The 22,273-nt window shown below is 44.6% G+C and overlaps 1 protein-coding gene across 6 annotated transcripts in view; it reads right to left on the minus strand.

The window, feature by feature from the left end:
- Window positions 1-22,273, minus strand: part of FARP1 (FERM, ARH/RhoGEF and pleckstrin domain protein 1) — a 330,763-nt gene that overhangs the window by 79,691 nt on the left and 228,799 nt on the right. For all 6 annotated transcript variants that reach the window (XR_005200535.1, XM_037739083.1, XM_037739086.1 and 3 more), the window contains exons 4-5: window positions 11,006-11,048; window positions 7,834-7,912 (exon numbers count right to left, since the gene is read on the minus strand). Coding sequence is in view for 5 of the 6 variants with exons in the window: in XM_037739083.1 (XP_037595011.1) it covers window positions 7,834-7,912; window positions 11,006-11,048 (122 nt within the window). In the remaining variant the exon portion in view is untranslated. The remainder of the gene's footprint in view (window positions 1-7,833; window positions 7,913-11,005; window positions 11,049-22,273) is intronic.

A 22,273-nucleotide genomic window follows, 5' to 3' on the forward strand; every position in this document is an offset into this window, starting at 1 on the left:
TCCCGGTTGGGGCTGTGCACTGTGGCTCACGCCTGTAATCCCAGCACCTTGGGAGGCCAAGGCAGGCTGATCACCTGAGGACAGGAGTTCAAGACCAGCCTGGCCAGTATGGCGAAACCCCATTTCTACTAAAAATAGAAAAATTAGCCAGGTGTGGTGGTGAGGCCCTGTAATCCCAGCTACTCGGGAGACTGAGGCAGGAGAATCACTTGAACCAGAGACGGAGGCTGCAGTGAGCAGAGATTGTGTCACTGCACTCCAGCCTAGGTTACAAGAGTGAAACTTCGTCTCAAAACAAAAAAACAACAAAAAAATTACCTGCTGGAAGTGAGGGAATATGTTCTCTTTCAGGGTCCACAAGGGGGCGTAGTTTTAAGGGCAAGAACTTCCTAGCACCATGCTCCCCTCCCATCTCTCTCCATGGAGATTTAACGTTCTATGTTTGAATTTCGCGGGCCCGGGAAGAAACTAAGAGTCAATCACTCCAGCAGAAGTTCTAAGGAACTCCTTTCATTGGCCAGGGGTCTTAGAGAAGGTGGGGCTTCCTCCCAGGTGAAAAGTCCCCTTCTTCCACACCCCTTTGGACTCCATGTTTGGATCCCCTTCCACGAACACTACCTTCGTGGAAGCTGTCTTTCTGTCTCCTGGATTTCCCTTCTGGGGTCCCCTTCCACACTCTCATGGAAGCCTGTCTTCCTCCTAAACTCCATCTCTCTCTATTCCCTAACAATCTCGTGGAAGCTGCTTTCCTCTCCTGGATTCCATCTTTCTGGATTCTGTCACCCAGTGTGAGAGTTAACTGCTTCCTTCTCTCTCCCCTTCTCCTGTTTCTCTCTCTCTTTGAATAAATCACTTTCTACAAACACGTTTGAGTCCGGCATTTACTGTGCACTGCGCCGTGGTGCCCTCTCTCATCCTTGAGAGGGCAGGAGACCAAGAACCTGGAGAAATGTTCTCTCAGGGGAGCTGAGGGCACCCTGAACCCCTGTACCCCACTATTACAGAAGGACAGAGAGACAGGGCCTTGGAGGCATGGTCCATTCCAGGCGATCAAAGCATCTCCTTATTTAAATAATAAGGCAAATAACTGAGCTAGAAACCTGCCTGGCCAGAGGAAAGGGTGTTTCGGGACAGCCAAGTAGTTGAGGAAAGATTTTACAGGTTTATCTCCCATAAAGTAAAACTTTGCCTCAAGTATTTGTCAAAAAAATTCGAAGTGCCATTTTGTAACACAGCAAGAAGAACAGAATTAGAAAATCTCCATTCCACAAATGCTGAAGAAAATATTGACTCCAGGAAGGATTATCAATGGGTGAAAAAAACATGTGGGAGATTGGACATTCATATAGGGCCAAAGTAACACGACTTTAGCTGGCAATGGAATGATCAGAATGTCACCACCTGAATGCAATGAACAATCTTGAATCATTACTGAAACATGAAGCATACGACATCACTTACGACAGACTCCAGCCCAAATGTTTAACCGTATCAGTCAAGTCCTAGAATGATTTTCCACAGCTGTGGTCTGAACGTTTGTCCTCTCCAAACCTCATGTTGAAATTGCATCCTTATGGTTGGAGGTGGGGCCTAATGAAAGGTGTTTGGGTCATGGGGTAGATCCCAGAAGAATAGAGTAATGCCCTCCCTTCGGGGTGAGTGAGTTCTCACGTTCTTACTTCCTATGACAGCTGGTGGTGTTACAAAAAGCCTAGCACCTCCCCGCTCCCCCCCACTGCCCTCCCACCATGCGATCTCTGCGCAAGCTGGTCTCCTTTGCCTTCTGTCATGAGTGGAAGCAGCCCGAGGCCCTCACCACATGTCAATCCCCAATCCTGAACTTTTTAACCATCCAGAATCATGAGCAAAATAAACCTTTTTTTCTTTATAAATTACCCAGCCTCGGGTGTTCCTTTATAGCAGCATAAAACAGACTATGACATCCAGTTTTGGAAAAACACAAAGGATAGAAGTACAAGTTAAAACAGCACCACAAGAAAGCTGGCAGACAAATTCAGAAGGTATAGCTGGTCCACTTTCTTCAACAAGATGCTGTCATAAGGAAAAGAAAATGAGGGACTAACCCATATTAAAAAGAGGTCCAGAGGACATAGCAAACAAATGCAATATGTGGTCCTAGAGTGGATCTTTTTATCAATTGATTAATTAGTTGACTGATTGAGACAGGGTCTTGCTCTGTTGCCCAGGCTGGAGTAGAGCAGTGCAATCACTGCTCACTGCAGCCTCAACCTCTGGAGGCTGAAGCAATCCTCCTGCCTCAGCCTCCTGAGGAGCTACGACTCCAGGTACACACTGCCATGTCCAGCTAATTGTTTAAAGTTTTTTTGTGGAGAAAGGTCTTCCTGTGTTGCCCAGGCTGGTCTCAAACTGCTAGGCTCAAGAGATCCTCTTGCCTCAACCTTCCAAAGTGCTGGATTACAGGCATGAGCCACCACACCCAGCCAATCTTATTTTAGAAGAAGCAGATATAAAGGACAGTTAGGGGCTAAACAGGGAAATGCAAACATGGCCAATGTATTAGATGAGATGCAAAGTACATATGTATGTATAGAAAATTTCAGAAAGGGTATCTTACTAATCCAATGGGCAATGGGAATGCAATGGTTTTACTTTCTTAGTCTTACTCATTTGTCTATTCTAACTTTCTACAATGTATATTTACTATTATGATAATGGAAGCCTATTTCTGATTTTCCAAAGGGCCTCTAACAGTATCAGGCACAGAGGTTTCTGTAAGAATTAAATAAGATACATAAAAACACTACTAGAAAAAAAATTCAATAAACGTTGGCAGTTTTTTTTTTTTTTTAAATAAAAGAATAACTAATCCCCTTTAGGTCATTTAGGAGTTTTATTATTAAGAACTAAAAAAACCAAGCAGCAATTGTATAACCAGCAAAAAGCACCCTGCAGCCTCCACACCTACCAATGGGCCTTTCTCTGACCTCTCTAATTTTACTCTTGGTCTCTTGCTCCACCCTTCTCCCTCCCTCTCTCTCTCTCTCGCTCTCTGAGAGAGAGAGAGAGAGAGAGAGAGAGAGAGTGTGTGTGTGTGTGTCTGTCTGTCTCTGGAAAGTCAAAGGGAAGAAAAGCAGAGAATATTAAACAGGCTAAACCTCACGTGGGAGGAGGGAATAAAAACCACTGTGCTGGATTATAGCTATTGTCTTTTGAGCCCAAAACTTTGTAGAGCTACAGGTTTTAATTCTCAACTGTGTGACTGGTTTTTAATTAAATAGGAGGGCTTCATGTTTTAAAATTACATTCTGAGTATTTTACTTGTTTTTTGAGACGGAGTCTCGCACTGTCACCCAGGCTGGAGTGCAGTGGCGCAATCTCTGCTCACTGCAACCTCCGCCTCCCAGGTTCAAGCGATTCTCCTGCCTCAGCCTCCCGAGTAGCTGGGATTACAGGTGCCCGCCACCATGCCCAGCTAACTTTTTGTATTTTTAGTAGAGATGGGGTTTCACTATGTTGGTCAGGCTGGTCTCGAACTCCTGACCTCGTGATCCGCCTGCCTCGGCCTCCCAAAGTGCTGGGAGTATTGGCATGAACCACTGAGCCCGGCCTATTTTACCTGTTTTAAAATTACATTCTGAGTATTTTACCATTTAACATTTCAAACATGAGGTCTGTGTTCACAAAGAGGTTTTCAGGGACAAATGCACAGGCAGAGTCTGGCAGGCTCTGGGGACCTTTGGTGACGATCTCACATGGGCTGCAAGATGGCATTAGCTTCTGAAAGTGCACACATTTACTGGGAGGGCATGTGGCTATTTTGAAGGCTGAAGGAAGAGCGTGGCGCTCCCTTATTATGTGGACTCTTCCTGTTCCAACGCCCCTTGTAACACGAGAAGTCACTTCCTGGGAACTAACTCTATCCACTTTTTGACTGCCATGAGCTGTAAGCTGAGCACGCTGGCTGTGATACTAACTTTAGAGATGCTGTAACACCTTTAGTACTATCCACTGAAGCAATTCCAATTCATCTCACAGAGCCAAAGGCTAAGTGTTACTTGGTGGGCATGAAATAAAATTAAACCGGTAAACACAATGAAAACAAGCACTCAAAATGGAATCAAGTTTCCTTAGCAGAAGGGTGGACGTGAGGACAGTGGCAATTACTGGCAGGGGCAGACCGAGTGACTTCACTTCTAGGGACTGCAAGAGTCACACATTGCACCCATTTGATGCCTTGTTTTCAATATGAATAATTTATTTCATCTGGAAGGCCATCTTCTTCTCTTTTCTTATTAAACGTAAGCAAGTCACAATTTCCCTGCAGTCTAAGAGAACACCTCAGCAGGTGGTGCAGGGCACAGAGCAGCACGTTCTGATAGGGTCCCCTCGCCTATAAGAACACAGGAAACTAGAAGCTGGATCCAACTGAAGACGGGATGCCCGGAGAGAAGGGGAAGAACAGAGGGTGGCTAGACTCGGCACAAGGAAAGCGATTCCAAGCCACGCCATCAGAAAAGCTAGGATCATCTTTTCCAAAGAGCCTCACTTGCTGTTTTCAGCCTGCACCCAGGAGTCAATACACTCCTCCTTCTAGATGCCCGGGTGTTGCTGTCAACAGGCTGCCGTTGCACTCAATGAGCAGTTCAATAAATAGAAAGGAATCCAGCTTCTTGCTGAACAGCAGGGTGCAATTTAATCTCCTATCTATATCAACAGGAAGCTGAAAGCTATTCCTGGAAGCCCAAAGCATTCACGATGGAGCTACAGTCACTTACGCTCTGCTGAACCACAGGCCAGTTTCTCTGTCTGTCCCGCTTCTGTCTACGTGTCCCTCCCCACAAAGCGCAGCTGCCACGGAGCTTCTCCCAACATCCCCTCATTCACCATCTGCCAAAGAAAAGCACCTGAAATCTCAATAGCCAGCCCAATTTTGCTTCTACAGGAATCTGAGATGACAGTCCTAACACATCGGCCCGGTGAGGTTCTCTAGGCCTTACACCAAGTGGGGAGTGACAGAGAGATGATAAATGCAGTAGAAATTTCAGATCAATTTTATTCAACAACGAGCCAAATCAATCGTCTCCTTGGAAGAGACTTCTTAAATGTCAGTTCACACTGGGTGCCAGAAAACAAAAACGATAAAAGCCTGCTCCGTCCAGCTGAGCTCCTGTAACTTTATGAATTGACGGGCACTGTCGGAGAGGCTGGCAACGTCCCAGGCACATGTAGCTTGATGGTAACGAGCTGGAGTTTCAGAGCAAGAACCGCAAACCTCTAGAGACGATGATTCTCAAAAACTGAAAAGGTGCAAAACTATCTGCAAAACAGAATTCTTGATGAAAAAAAAGAAAATGGGGAAATAAAGGATTTGTGCCTCCAACTTCCTGAGCAAGAAAGAGGCCTGCTGAATCACAGGAGGAAAAGGCACGCTACTGACGCTGCTTATTCCAAACACGACATTCCGCCAGCAGCTGGACTTTCCCTTAGATTTATTTCGGCATACAGAACTCAGGGCAATGCAGGGTCAAACGGCAGGAAAAGTAGTCCCAGAAACCAAGACCCAGCAGCCCTAGCAAAAGGCTCTCTTGCCAGGCAGCTGGGTTTAGCAGCTCGGGCTGTCCCTCCTCTGCAGGTAGCTCCCAAAAGGCTGCTGGCTTCTGCCAATTCCCAGCTGCCTTTGGCTTCTTTGCCGATTTGAGGATTCTATGGATGTGGATGATTAGCTGCAACTTGTTCAGAACACGCAAAGCAGTGGGAAGTCTTCGTCCCCGTCTCCCTGGATGGCACATTCCTGTACCCGATGTCCTTCCTGCTGCTGCTGTGGTCACGGGACGCCTAACGGATATCTCAAACATGACCTGGCCAGAACCACCCTGACTCTCCACTCCTCCCCTGCAGTCTTCCACTCCCCTCCATCCTTCTCTCATTTCAGTAACCCCTAACACCATCTCCCCACAGTCGCTCAAGTGGAAAATCTAAGCACTAGGTCTCCTTCCCTCAGAGTCCACCCCCATCCCATCACCAAGACAGAGAGACCCTCTTCCAGTACCTGTTCCAAACACAACTACTCGCCTCCATTTCCACTGCTACCTACTGGTGGCTCCTTTGCCACCATCGTGGTACGGACTTCTGTGGCCGCCTCCTCACAGGATGCCCCGGACTCTCCTTCTCCCTCCACCATCCATTTGGCAGCCAATCTTTCAACACGACGTGTGCCAAGCCTCTCTTCTGCCTCACCACAGTGCTCCCAACACTGCTGCCATGCTGGCCCCCCTTTATGTATTTGAATGAATGGAGCCGACTCCCCCCTTGGGTAGAGAACTGACTGCCCCATCTCTTTGGAAAGCTCTTTCTCAGTAAATGACTGACAGTTCCCTCTTCCTCATGAGGCATCCCAGACCCACCGGCCTGAAGTCATCACCCGGCACCTCCATCACATCCTCCTACCTCAATTACCTAAAGAGTTCTTGCCGTTATCTGATATTATCTTGTTTATTTAATCGCTTTGTCTGTTTCCATTAGAGTATTCTGTCTTTTCATCGCTGCACTCCCAGTGCCTAGAACAATGCTTGCACACAGGGCACACTTAATAAATATTGCTGACTAAATCAATATCTTCATCCCTTTGATAAATGACAATCAATGATGACCTAGGGTACTGTGCTCTGTACTGAGAGGGATGAGGAAGAATGTGATGGCCTCGATCTTAAACAGTCACTGCTTGAAAACCACGTGTGGTAAGAATTAGGCTGGTCAGATTCGTGTCTGCTGAAGAATGCTCTTGAAAGGGAATCGTTTTATCCGCACACATTCCTGCGAGCTCTGCCTTCTTTTGGAACACTATCAGTCTTGCCTCAAATTATAAAATGAGGCTGGGCACAGTAGATCCTGCACATAACCCCAGCACTTTGGGAGACTGAGGCAGGTGGATCACCTGAGGTTTGGAGTTTGACACCAGTCTAGCCAACGTGGTAAAACCCTATCTCTACTAAAAATACAAAATTAGCCAGGTGTGGTGGTGCATGCTTGTAATCCCAGCTATTCAGGAGGCTGAGGCAGGAGAATCGCTTGAACCTGAGAGGTGGAGGTTGCAGTGAGCCAAGACTGCATCGCTGCACTCCAACCTGGGTGACAGAGAAAGACTCTGTTGCCAAAGAGAAAAGGAAAAAATATATATAAAATGCGTAGAAGTTAAGATGTGATGATGGTGACAGTGATGATGACAATGATGGTGATGACAGTTACCATTTGCAATGTCCCTACTGGATCCCAGCTACTCTAGTATAATACTGCTTATCCTCAGAACAACTCTGGCCAAGTGAGCATTAGAGTTCTCACTGTAAGAGGGGAATTAATGGCAACACAAAGGTAACAAGTAGCTGGCCTGTCACAGCAAGTGGCAGGATGATGGTGGAAGCCAGGTCTGATTCAACAGTCACACTTCTGCCACTTGACCACACTGTCAAAAGAACTGACCTCCTTGCCTGCCAAATCCACCACCCACAGTGGCAGCGAAGATAAACTCTGAGTTGACATGTTGGTTTCATAGAAGAGATTCACATTCAAAACAGTCCATGACGTGACATATAAGATGGGAAATATGATATTCACAGGGGATAAGCCGAGGATTTGCTTCATATCACAACCTTAAAGAAACCAGGCTTTTGGGAAAACGGTCCTTCCCTCCATGTTTGACAGCAGGGTTGGGAGAGAGGAAGGTTAGACTGTTCGATACGGAACAGACGCTGGTCAGGTAAACATGAGGAACGTGTTGGCGTCAGCGGAGCACATTCATTTTCTCCTCTCCTCTGTACTCTGTAGCAAAAAGTACACAGTTTCTAAACCACTAACCTTGTGAGTTCTTCTTGGAGTTGTGTGTGGTCAGGCGGAAAGAATTTCACCACAAACCTAACAACAACATGTTTTGGCCCTAAAGAAGAAGAAAAAGAAGTAAAGCATTTATTGATTTGTGTTTCAAATGCCATTAAAGAAAAACACTTTACAAATACCAATAATGCCTCTCATTCCAAGCTCCCAAAAGCATATCTGCCAATCTCGAACTCACTCAAAAACTGGCCAAGTTCAGCTACTAATCCACACTTCCATATTGGGGGAAAAGAGAGATTTGCTTTTAAAAAATACTATGACAAAAGTACTACAATGAGATAGTAAACTTTTTCTCTAGAGACTTAAATTATACCTAGGTTTTTAAAAATAAAGTCATTTGTCTTCAAAAATGTGTCTCATTGGCTAATTTTACCCAAATAATGAAAATGTACATCAGTTATCCAATTCATTAAATGTAAGTATTTCTAAGGTACAGTTGCTAAGGTGTTCATCAAATATGCTTCCAGCATCTTGGTGTGCTTCTGAGCTCTGGGGAGAAAATATATACAAGGCCGGGCGTGGTGCCTCACACCTGTAATCCCAGCACTTTGGGAGGCCAAGGCAGGTGGATCACCTGAGGTCAGGAGTTCAAGACCAGCCTGGGCAACATGGTGAAACCCCGTCTCTACTAACAGTACAAAAAAATTAGCTAGGCGCGGTGGTGCATGACTGTATGCCCAGCTACTTGGGAGGCTGCGGCAGGAGAATCGCTCGAGCTCAGGAGGCAGAGGTTGTAGTGAGCCGAGATTGTATCACTGTACTGCAGCCCGGTGACAAAACCAGACTCCATCTCAAAAAAAAAAAAGGAAACATACGTAAGACATGGCCCAGCTTCGTCTCAGCCAGCCCAGCTAAAGCCTTATAATTGTCTTATAAACCCTCTTGCCAATGAGTTAAGACATAATCAGGAAGTAGATAGGGACTGAAGGGAAGGAGAGATTGAATAAGATGAGTAACTTTCCAGATTTAAAAAAAGAGAGAGAAAGAAAACAGAACAAACAGATTACAAAATAATCTGTGGCCAGTCGCAGTGGCTCACACTTGTAATGCCAGCAATTCGGGAGGCTGAGGTGGGCGGATCACCTGAGGCCACGAGTTGGAGACTAGCCTGGCCAAGATGGCAAAACCCTGTCACTACTAAAAATACAAAAATCAGCCAGGCATGGTGGTGGGCGCCTGTAACCCCAGCCACTCAGGAGGCTGAGGCACGAGAGTCGCTTGAACTTGGGAAGCGGTGATTGCAGTGAGATGAGATGGCACCACTGTACTCCACCCTGGGCGACAGAGCAAGACTCCATCTCAAAAATAATCATCATCATCACCATCACCATCTGTGATTTGGGTTGGGAGCTTTTGTTTTGGTGTGTAAGCTACAATGTAAGCCATCTTAAAAGGTCTGCCATTTGGAATGACAGCAATACATTTATGCTCTACGAAACATAAGTTACTACAATGAAATCCAAATTTTAACAGCAATGTTACAAAAGCAGAAAAATGTCTCTTTTACTTTTCATGATCATATACAAATAGCAATTCTGTGTTATTCCTGTGATCACATATTCAAGTTTAGAAAAAAGCAAAAAGGACATAAAGATGTTCACAACATGTACAAAACTGGGAGAAAAAAAACAAGGCATGAAAATTAACAAACTCCTGCGTGTTAATTCTGGAGCACAAAATAACAGCAGCCAAATGAGGAAGATGAGAAGGCTGTGCACTTACTCTCCGCAAGTTTCATGGAGAAGCTACTCAGATTCTTAGAAAACTTGAAACCAGGAAGATGCAAGTACTCAATGCCAAGTGACAGCTTTGTCACACATGGCCTGCCACAGCATACGGAGGAGACAAACTGCACTAATGCTCCAGCTCTGACCCAACCACAGACAACTCTGTCTTCAGGTCTGCGCCAAAGACATACCTGCCCACTATTAGCAGTTCCCTTTGAGCAGGCAACAAACGTCAATCTTCTAGACTCTATGTTACCTTCCCCCTCAACATTAGTCATTGCCTGCCAGCCATGCTTACGACACCCAGCAAACATTAAATGATGGCCATTTCATTGTCGGCATAAATAATTGCTTCATTGAAATTGTAGATGATCAACACCAATTTCAATTGCGCACGGGCCACGCAGACATTGTGCTGTGTGTTTATTACATCCCCGTAAACTGCTGTAAGTGGCCCAGTGGGGTTTCTTAGTCGAACATACAAACGATCCCACAGGCATTGTAAGCCTCATGCTCCACGAAAAGGATACAGTATTCTCAGAGTTTTGTCCAGACTCTACTGTGAAGGGCCATTTGGGATGACACTGAGACCAGAGTTTGATGCTGAATTTTAACTCAAAGCATAGAAAGGGGAAGACACAGTAAGAGAGACAAAAAGCAAGCATTCCCTTTGTTCCTCCCCTGCACATTCCTTAATCTTTTCTTTCCAACACAGTCTAAATGCATATATGTCAGGCTCCCTTCAGGGTTCTACTTGCTACTCAGAAACACACACACAAACACACACATGCACACACACACACACACATGCACACACACACATGCACACACATACACACATGCACACATTCACACACATGCATACACATATACACACATGCACACACACACATATACACATACACACATGCACACACACATATACACACATATGCATACACACATACAGACATGCACACACACACACACATGCACACACATATACACACATGCACACACATATACACACATGCCCACACACTTTCGACCACCCTTTTCCCCAAACGATACTTGCATTCTGATTTCACAGGCTTTGAAAAGGATCAAAACCCTAAAAACCATTTTATGAATAAATGGCTCCACCTCTGCCCTTCGAAAGTGACAGAAAGGAACAATGGCATAGACAAGACAAGCTCAATTATTCTGGGGTTTAAGATAACAGCAGGCTTCAGTTGTTAATCAAATGGTATTTTAAAACTGCAGAAGACACACATTTCAATAGTACACGGATTAGTGGGTGATGAAAAGCAATTATGGGGTAGAAGAATGTGTGTTTCTAGTGCTTCATGCCACAGGGCAAGAGATGTCTAGACATGAAGCTGTCCGGATTCAGATTTCACATCGCTATGAAATGTATGGCATATACTTACTTCTGATTTGTTTCACAATGGGTTTTAGGAGATCCAGCCACACCTAAAAGGGAGAAAAGAACACATTGAGACCTAAGTTCTCAATCAAAGAGTCCACGTGTTTTGAGATTTTGTTTAAAGCTGTTTCAAACCAAAATATTTTTGAGGATATGAGACTGTTTGTTCCTTTTTTCTCCAGAATGTCGTATCCTACCTTGTCTACCACTTTTATAGAACAGATCCTAATTTGCTAATATTATCCCTGAGCTTAAAAAAATTAAAATCTCTCCTAGACTGATACACATGGTTAACTAAGAATTTTTCTCCTCTCATTTATACTTTTATCCTACTTACCTATTTGGAAAATATTAATGATTTCATGTCTCACTACTAGCTGAGTGAAATACACACATTCCTTACTGAAACAGAATACACAGAGATGTGAGTGTCTAGAACAGCACATCTTTGACGGATGTGGAAAGGGAATGAATATTTACAGACCACCACCTTTGCACCATGCTACTGACCTCTCCAAACAAGGCAGAGGGATTCGTGTTACCCAGGAATGACATCTGAGACTTGCAGGGGCTCATTTGTCTAGGTCCCTCAGCCAGACAGTGGTATTGCCAGGACTGAAATCAGCCCTGTCGGCTTCAAAGCCCAGACTATTTTCACACATCTGCTTCCTGGCACACAGTTTGAGCGGCAAAATTTTCCAGGAAGAGCGAAACCTGCTGCCCTTATTAATAAAATGTAAGTTGACCTTATTATCCTATTTCACATGCTTTTTTTTCCTTTAATCTCCCCCTTGAATTTCCAGTCATTTGAAAAGGTTCCACAGAAGCTCATATTTGCATATACGACAAAACTAAGTTAATGTGCTTAATATAAAGAGGGTATATAAGTAAATATGAAAACGAGAAACAGCCCTTTAGGAAACCATGCAGAGAACCACAGATCATTTACAAAGAGAAAATGCCAACAGCTAACAGAAAACTGTTGACGCCCAGGAGTAACCTGCACTAGAAATGCAAATTAAAACAATTAAATACCATTTCTACTCATTAAATTTCCATCTAGATATAGCTGTACATACACTTACTTGGGTGTTTCTATTTTATAATATTCAAAGTTCACTAGGGTTCAGGGAAGCAGGCACTATCTTACTGTGCTAATGGATGTATGGATAGTACGATGTTTCCGGAGACTTATTAGAGAATAAGGAGCTAAGGCCTAAAAAGTATTACCCAGCCATTTCACTTCAGGAAATTACGCATTTCTGCACACACAAGGAATACTAATTGCAGCATTTTTATAACAGTAAACACTTTTACAGTAACCTAAATAGAATAATGTACATCGATGATACATTACCATGCCGGTATTAAAAATCAAGAGACAGGAGCCACAAAAGAGCCTGGGCCTTTATTGAGATTTCCATGGCAGAGCAAGGCAGGGTACACAGTTCAGGACTGGCTCATTGGAATAATTGCGGCAGTCTCTTAATTATAGGGGTGCTCTGCAGTTGCCTATTACCAGGCTCTGAGATGCTTCAGACAGAGGAACAACGCTCCCAGGGATGAGTAGGTCAGATAAAGGAGGCAATCCTGGATTGGTTTGCTTGTATGTCAAAGGTGGTCCTCCCAGCTGGGACCCCCACGCTCTAAGAACTGGCTAGCGCTGGGAGCTGCGGTCTCTTCTTAACCAGAAAGGTTTTTTAAAGATGTCACAACACCACGATATGCAGAAAATTCTACATATATGCAATATGCATGGGAGGAGCAGAGGTAGGGAGCAAGCTTCCCTGAAAGGGAAGATCTGAAAGGGAAGGAAGGCTGAGATCTGAACGGGAAGGATGAGATCTGAAAGGGAAGGAAGGCAAGCAGAATCTATGAAGACAGACAGTAAAATCCCTGGCCCTGATGCCCAAGGGGGATGATCATCATGGCTGCAGAGCAGGGCCGGTGGGTCAGGAAGACGCTTGACCCCCCAAGGCCACATTCAAATGCTTTTCCTTCTTCTAAGAGCAATGGGAAGGATCTTCCCCATGGGGCTGACACGATTAGTTCTGTATTTTTAAAAGATAAGTCTGGCAGCGTGAGGACAGGTTAGAAGGAGCAAGAATGGATGCAGGTTGAGCTGCTGGCAATTGTCCAGGCAAGACAGGATGGTATTTTGGACGAGAATGGCAGAAGTAGAACTTGAGAAAGTAGGTGGATGCTAGAACAATTTAAGAGGTAAAAACCAGTGGAACCCACTGATGACCAGGGAAGGAAGGTGACAATAACCGGAATGACACTGAGATTTCTGCAGCGGGCATCTGGGCAGACACTGGTGCCATCTCCAGAGATAGGAAGCACTGCGGATGACTGAGACTGATGGGTTCTAGCCATGTTAAGTATCTGAGGTACCCTTGGGTCATACAGGAAGAGACAGCATACAGACAATGACATATATTCATCTGGAGCTCAGAGGAGACGCCTGGGCAAGACTCCTCACATTTAGAAGTCGCCACCACCCTGACTCCATGGATGCTGATGGCCAGTGGAGAGTCTAAAGAATCAAAATGTGTGAGTGTTGGCCAACACCTCCACCACGGCCAGCCAGGCAGGAGCAGAGGAGGCTAGAAGGAAAGGAAGGAGAGAACTGTCATGGACATCATGGGATGATGGTGTTTCGCAAAGGAAGGATACTGAGAACTGTTGAAAATTCACAGATGAGAACTAGTCCTTGATTTGGTAACTCAGTGGGTCACTTGACTCACTGATGGGTCTGAATGTCTGGTGGGTGGGGAAGAGGATGAACGGCTTCATCAAGAAACTTGACTGTGAAGGAAGAGGCAACAGAATAGAGGGTGGATGGCTGGGGAATCAGGGAAGGGTACTTTTCACTTAATTATTTTGTTGTTGAGGCAGAGTCTCACTCTGTCACCCAGACAGGAGTGCAGTGGCGCAGCCTCAATTTCCCAGCCTCAGGCAATCCTCCCATCTCAGCCTCCCGGGTAGCTGGGACTACAGGCACATGCCACCATGCCCAGAAAACTTTTGTATTTTTTGTAGAGACAGAGTTTTGCAATGTTGCCCAGGCTGGTCTTGAAATCCTGGGCTTGAGCAATCCACCTGCCTCGGCTTCCCAAAATGCTGGGATTACAGACGTAAGCCCCCGTGCCCAGCCCGTTTACTTGTTTGTAATTGGAATGACCTGGGTGTATTTAAGAAAGGGAGGGGGTGAAAATGGGGGCAAGACGGGATGACCAACGTCCAGAGAGATCCAAGATGATGCGAAGACATAGCTCTAAACCAGGGTACTTAGGATGGAAACAGCAGCTCTCCCACTGTGAGAGAGACAGGGAGAGGCTAATGACAGACCCAGGGAGGTTCACATTTCTGCGTTAGGAAAGTAAGAAAATTCCTCTCTGATGCCTTCTGTTTCCCTTGTAAAATCAGAAGGCTGGAGGATTGAGGAGCGTGGAGAAGTTTCCAAACAGTCATGCTGCCTGGGAGTGTGATTTCACCAGAGCCCCCAGGGAGCCTGCTGTCCTGGCCACTGAGCTCTCTCGCCACTGCCAGGTGGCCACAGAGCCTGCCTCAGCTTCTGCAAACTGCCCAGGGCGAATCAGTGATGCTTTGGCAATGTGGTTGCCTAGTTTACGAATTGTTTTTAAACATGTCTCCTCTGTTTCTGGCATTTCTGTGGAAAGCATCAAATACACGTGCCGATGTGAGCCAAGGGAGCATGTGGTTTCATAACACGTGGGGCTGGGAGTGTAAGATGGGCCAGGGTAACTCAGCCTGCTCAGCAGCTCCACAGCAGGAGCACTGCAAGGTGCCAATCACATCCCAAGCCAACCAGGCTGGGTGAGGATGCATGGCCTTCAAGGACCTGTTTTCCAGCCAGATTGATATCTGCAGAGCTGAGGGAAAGAGTCTGGAGCGTGTAGGACTTAAACCATTATAAATGGATGAGCTGGGAGCAGCAAGAGGAAAGAGGTTGCCACTCAACTGCAGTGAAAGCACTGGCCTTTGCTACACAGGAGGGACATGGGGAGGCGAGCAGAGCCGGACCAGGTCATCCTGGGCGAGTCACTTGTTCCCACATCCTAAGCACACAGAAACCAGTTCCAGATGAGTCAAAAGTTAACAAAGACACCATAAGCTTTCTTTCCCTGCCAACGGATCTCTAGAGGGTCAGATTTGTTATGACCTCTTTAACCCCAAACCCCGACCCCTTCAACCAAACCGCACCTTCCTTCTCCCTGAAATCCATGCTGCTGGTCTCTTACCTACATTCCACAGGGCCTGATTGGAAAAGCATCTGGTTGAAATGAATGGACCTCTAGAGAAATCTCATTCCCCATCAGCAGGATTCCAAGCTGCACCTGCTTACTGAATCCAGACGCTTCTGCCAGAGTTTGAAGGCCTACTGTATTTATCAGATTGCTGAGGCTGCCATAATGCAGGACCACAGACTGGATGGCCTAAACTACAGAAACTTATTCCTCCAGTGTTCTGCAGGCTCAAGGTGCCAACAGCTGTGGGTTCTCCTAGAGCCTCCTCTCCCTGGCTTCCAGAGGGCCGCCACCTCGCTGCACCCTCACTGGGTCTTTCCTCTGTGGGAGCATTTCCAGGTCTGTGTCCAAGTGGCCTCTTTCAAGGAGCAGAGCCCACACCAAGAGCCTCGTTTTAACCTAATTACCTCTTTAGAGACTTAAGCTGGGCACTCATGCCTGTAATCCCAGCACTTTGAGAGACCGAGGTGGGTGAATCACCTGAGGTCAGGAGTTTGAGACCACCCTGGCCAACAGGGTGAAACCCCATCTCTACTAAAAGTACAAAAATTAGCCGGACATGGTGTCATATGCCTGTTGTCCCAGCTACTCTGGAGGCTGAGGCAGGAGAATTGCTTAAACCCAGGAGACGGAGGTTGCAGTGAGCCAAGACCATGCCACTGCACTCCAGCCTGGGCGACAGAGGGAGACTCCAAAAAAAAAAAAAAAAAAAAAAAAAAAAAAAAAGAGAAGCAATCTCTGAATACACTCACATTCCGAGGAATTCAGGGTTAGGGTTTCAACACACAAATTTTGGAAGGGACAAAATTCAGCCTGTAGCACTGTTCTTCCACAATTCAGCAGTAATATCACCTTTGAGCCCATCTTGCTACGTTTCAATCAGGCATCTGTTTTCCTCCAACCCTGTTTGTCTCTGATCCCTGTTAACGCTACTTTCCCTGTTTGGAACACACGTGTGTGCTTTGCACTGAAATACACTCTGAGAAACGCATCATTAGGCAATCTCGGCATTGCGTGAGCATCACAGAGTGAGCTTCCACACACCTAGATGCCATGGCCTACGGCTCACCCAGGCCAGGTACAGCCTACTGTCAGGCAGAAACCTGCGAAGCCCATTACGTGCTGAATACTGAAGGCAATTCCAACCTGTGCATCTAAACACAGAAAAGGTGCAGTGAAGATCCAGGATTATAGTCCCAGGGGACCACCACCGCACATGCAGTCTGCTGTCTGCAATGTCAGTATGTGGCGCGTGGCTATACTCTCAGGTGAGAGGAGGCTGATGGCGGTGTATCAAAGGCAGGACAAGAGGAATCACTATCCCCAAAGCTCTTCTCCTCTTTCTCAAAACATCCTTTTTTTCTCCCTATTATTTTGGTGAGTGATGTTTTAGATGGATTTCATAAGCCATGGGAATGTTTGAGGTGTTTTAGAAAGGGTCTTATTAAGTGATAATCAGTTACTTGACATTAGGAAAGGGGCAGGGAAGGGACTAGTATTTCTTGAGCAACCACTGTGTGCCAGGCACTAGGTAAGTGCTTCACATCTTAAATACTTATACACTAAATAACAATTTAAAAATACATGCTGAGGAAACTGACAAGACTGCAGGGAGAAACGGTCATGCGCCGCATACTGACATTTCGGTTAAGAACAGGCGCATAATACAACAGTGGTATTATATTAGAATCTCGTATTTTTGCTGCACCTTTTTTAGTTTAGAAACACAAATACCATTATAACTCCCTACTGTATTCAGCACAGTAATATGCTATAGAGACAACAGTATAGCCTAGGTGTGCAGTACGCTACAACATCTAGGTTTGTGTAAGTCCACTCTGTGATGTTCGCACAATAAAATTGCCTAAAAATGCATTTCTCAGAACTTATAGCCATCATTAAGGGACGCGTGACTGTAGACATATCAACAATTATAATTAGAGAATTTAATATTTCCTTTTCCATAATACATAGGCAGAAAATAAATAATAGATTTGAACCACACTGTCAACCAACATAACCTCATTGACATATACTGAATATTCTACCAAACACAGTACATACTGTCTTTTCAAGTATACATAAAAAACTTACCAAAACAAGTCTATTCTGGACCATAAAACAAATATCAGAAAATGATTCTGAAAGCTTCATGTCATACAAACTACCATTTCTGACCACTATGGGATTAAATTGTAAAGCAACATCTGAAGAATTTGTGAAAAATCCCCCATAGATTTGAAAACTAAATACCATACTTTTAAATAAAGAAGAAACCAAGGGGAAATGAGAAGTATTGAAAATGAAAACACAATTTGTGGATGCCACACAAAAAAATCAAACTTTGTGGGATGCCATGAAAAACCCTATTAATTAAAAAAAAAAAAAAAAAAAAAAAGAATCTATTGGCCAGGCACCGTGGCTCACGCCTGTAATCCCAGCACTTTGGGAGACCAAGGTGAGCGGATCATGGGGTCAGGAGATTGAGACCATCCTGGCTAACATGGTGAAATCCCGTCTCTACAAAAAGTACCAAAAAATTAGCTGGGTGTGGCGGCAGGTGACTGTAATCCCAGTTACTTGGGAGGCTGAGGCAGGAGAATTGCTTGAACCCAGGAGGTGGAGGGTGCAGTGAGCCAAGAACGCAGCACTGCCCTCCAGCCTGGGTGACAGAGCCAGACTTGGTCTCAAAATAATAATTAATAATAATAATAAGTCTGTTACAATTTAAACATATGTAATCTAGGAAATTAGATAAATAAGCAAAATTTTTAAAAATATGTTTTTACTATTAGGAGATCATTGTTACCACTCTAGGGAAGTGGTTCTCAAAGTTGAACATGTATTAAAATTGCCCTAAGTAAGGGCTTGGTAAATTATGCGCCACCAGGCCCTGTTCCTAGAGCTCCTAATCAGGGGTGAGGCCTGAGAATGTGCATTCCTAGCCAGTTCCCAGGTGATGTGGATGCTGCTTGTTGGTCTAGGGACCATGCTTTAAGAACCACTGCTTTACTACATATATTTCCCGACCTCTCATGATACGTGATACATGTGAATATAAACATTCATATAGTTTTTACAAATCAAAATGAGATTTTTTTATTTTTTTGAGACAGGATCTCATTCTATCACCCAGGCTGTAGTGCAGTGGTGCGATCTTGGCTCACTGAAACCCCTACCTTGTGGGCTCAAGCGATCCTCCTGCCTCAGCCCCCTCAAGTAGCTGAGACTACAGATGCGAGCCACCATGCCTGGCTAATTTTTGTATTATTTGCAGAGGGGGGTTTCACCATGTTTCCCAGGCTGGTTTTGAACTCTTGAGCTCAAGTGATCCACATGCCTCAGCCACCCAAAGTGCTAGGATTACAGGCGTGAGACATCTTGCCTGGTCACCAAAATGAAATTAAAAAAAAAATTTATTTTCATAATATATTTTATTTAACCCCATCAGTATAAAATATTACCAATTAAATATGTAATCAATACAAAAACATTAGGAGGATATTTTGCTTTCTTTGCTACTCTGTGGAATCCCACGTCTATTTTATGCCTAGATGACATTTCAACTTCCACTAGCTATGTTTCAAGTGCTCATTACCTAGAGCTTAAGAACTCTGTATAAATGAAAACGTAATTTTGTGTAAGACTTCTTTCACTCTACATAATGTAGTATACCATGGTCTGTTAATCCAGTCTTCTCTTAATGGGTACATGTGCAATTTCTAGTTTGAGGTTATGAATACAAATGCAAAGACTACTCTTATACACTTATATGAATGGACATATGCTTTCATTTCTCTTACATAAATACTTAGACATGAAATTGCTGTGTCAAAAAAATTGGTTTATATTTAGTTTAATAAGAATCCTACCAAACTCTTTTCAAAATTGTTTTTATCAGCTACTTCTTTTTTCAAAGATTTGTACCTCTCCATTTTGTAAACTTTCCTCTCATCAAATACTCAGGCAATATTCAAATTCCTCCAATTAACTAAAGAATATCCTTACTGATGGTCTGTCAAAACTCATGTAAACCAGGACCGTGTTTCCTATCTGGTTATGTCATCGAAGTCTATTTTATTTTTTTGAGACAGATTATCACTCTGTCGCCAGGTGCCAGGCTGGAGTGCAATGGCGTGATCTCAGCCCACTGTAAACTCCGCCTCCCAGGTTCAAGCAATTCTCTTGCCTCAGCCTCCTGAGTAGCTGGGACTACAGGCATGCGCCACCACACCCAGCTAATTTTTGTATTTTCAGTAGAGACAGTGTTTCACCATGTTGACCAGGATGGTCTCGATCTCTTGACCTCGTAATCCACCTGCCTCGGCCTCCCAAAGTGCTGGGATTACAGGCGTGAGCCACCGCGCTCGGCCAAAGTATCTTTTGATCTATCCTACTACCTACCCCTATATTCCCTTTTTGACAACACTAACATGGTGAAGGAATCTGTTCAATATAATTTGAACTGAAAACTGCAGAATACGTTTTTATGTATTTACAGAAAAAGCTTTAAGTGAAAAAGTAATTAAAGACACATCTGTAAACCAAACTACAAAATCAAATGCAGGCTATCCCTAAGCCCTTGGGTACTGCATTCTTTAAGCAGGCTTTGGTATTCCAGATACAGGTGAAGGGAAGTTCTGGAATCAAACCAAGACAATATTACAATGCAGTGTGTGGGGTTTCAGGGAGCCTTAACTTGAAGAGAAATTTTAATATCTGCAATCTTTACTTCTTAACCAGGATTCAGCAGTAGACCTCAGGCATGGTCCTTGTAAAACATCAATTACTCAGTTTAAGCTGTTTTAAAATCATTTGTTTAATTTTCATTAGCTTCAAAAGATTCATTTCAAAAGATTTTACATGGGTATTATGGTTAATTGAACTTTTAAAAACTGTGGTAAGATGACTTAACATGAGATCTACCCTCTCAAAATTCTAAGCATGCCACACAGTGTTGTTAACTACAGATAAAATGCTATGCAACCTTTTAAACTATCATTTGCTTATTCTGTTTTATACCGTTTTCCTTTTCACCCTTTAAAAAATACTTACTATTAAACAGATGCTTAAAACTGAACAAAGCGGGCTGGGCACGGTGCCTCACGCCTGTAATCCCAGCACTACAGGAGGCTGAGGCAGACAGATCACCTGAGGTCGAGAATTCGAGACCAGCCTGACCAACATGGAAAAACCCCATCTCTACTAAAAATACAAAATTAGCCAGGCATGGTGGCACATGCCTGTAATTCCAGCTACTTGGGAGGCTGTCGCAGGAGAATTGCTTGAATCCAGGAGGCAGAGATTGCAGTGAGCCAAGATCGGGCCATTGCACTCCAGCCTGGGCAACAAAAGCAAAACTGTCTCAAAAAATAACAAAACTGCACAAATCAAATGTATAGCTTGGTGAATTATTAGATGGTAAACGCTCTTGTATCCATCACCTAAATCAAGAAATCAAACTCTGCTGGGTCAACTCCTGTCAAACTCAACTTGTGCCCTCTACAGGTAACCATTATGCAGCATTTCACAGTAACTGCCTAAATTTGTAAATGATTTATTTTGCCAAATGATGTATCTTTTCACACTAGAGTTTAGTCCTAAGACTAAACCACCCTAGTCTTAAGACTCATGAGTTGTTCAGCACCATCCCCTTGGGTAGTTAAGTATGTCTTCACAGTTCATAGGAGATCTGGTTGTTTACAAGTGTGTGGTGTCCCCGTCCCTGCCCGACCCCCGCCGCCACCCAAAATTGCTTAGTCTCTAACTTTAAGACTAAACTCTAGTGTATAAAGATGCACCATTAGGTGAAATAAAACGTTACTCTGAAAATACACGCAGTTACTCTGAAACTCTGCATAGAGGTTACTTGTAGAGGGCAGGGGTTTATGCTGTTTAATCTACAGCTTCCTCTTCCATCTCTTTCCTTTCCTGACTGTTGAGGTGCAGGGTTTCCTGGAGTTGGGATTTTGCCGACTGCATGCTCACTGTATTATTCAACATCGAAATCTTCTCTCTACCTTCTGCAGTTTGGAAGCTGGATCCAACTGGGTCCTCTGGCAGGGCCAAATGTGGTGTCTCAGGAAGAACACATTTAAGTCTCTGTTTTTAAAATATCACTATGACCTTGATGCTTTTCTGCTACTCATTTTTATGTGAAACTTGTTTCCTAACCTATTTAGAAGCAGGTATGGATCCGGATAGCTTTTCAGATCTCTCAGAGCGTCCCCATCTATTGCTTTTGTACGGTCCTGAAAACTGGGGAGGCGTGCTTTCTCAGCTTTCCTGGCTCCATTTCCCTCCCCTTCTCTGTCATTTCTCTCTGTTGTCCCAACTCAGCACCATCTGGGCTCCCTTCTCCGTCGTCTCCCTTGGGTGGTGGCCTGTCTCAAGGGGCAGTTCCTGGTCACTGGGCCGCAGCTGCTCTGGCCCTGGAAGGCCTTACCCATTCCAGCTGCCCTTCTCAAACTGCCCCCTGTGATTTCCAGTGGCAATTTGAGGGTTCTCTTCTCCCATCCATCAGAGGCCCTACTGCTTCCTGTTTTCCCTAAGCAGACACCGATGGCGTGCAGGCCTTGGGCTGGCTGATGTTCTGTCTCCAGCTGCTTGTTCTTCGGGATCTAGGACAGGCTGGCATCTAGTTTTGCCACAGATGTTGTCTGTGGGTTTTTTATTTTGCTAAGTAGCTGTCCTGATGTACGACCTTGGGTTGAGAAGATCTAAAACCTAGGCTTCCACCACCACCGCCACCTTCATAGAACCCTATATCCATTTTGAGACATGTTAATATTTCCATGCATTTTTTTCTGTAACCACTGATATGGTTCGGGTATCTGTCCCCTCTAAATCTCACTGAAATGTGATTCCCAGTGTTGGAGGTGGGGACTGGTGGGGGTGGCGGGTCCCTCGTGAGTGGTTCAGCACCATCCCCTTGGGTAATAAGTTTGTCTTCACTCAGAGTTCATGGGCGGTGTGGTGGTTTAGCGTGTGGTGCCCCCAAC

Source organism: Cebus imitator, unplaced genomic scaffold (genome assembly GCF_001604975.1).
Source record: "Cebus imitator isolate Cc_AM_T3 unplaced genomic scaffold, Cebus_imitator-1.0 Scaffold62, whole genome shotgun sequence".
Classification (NCBI taxonomy): domain Eukaryota; kingdom Metazoa; phylum Chordata; class Mammalia; order Primates; family Cebidae; genus Cebus; species Cebus imitator.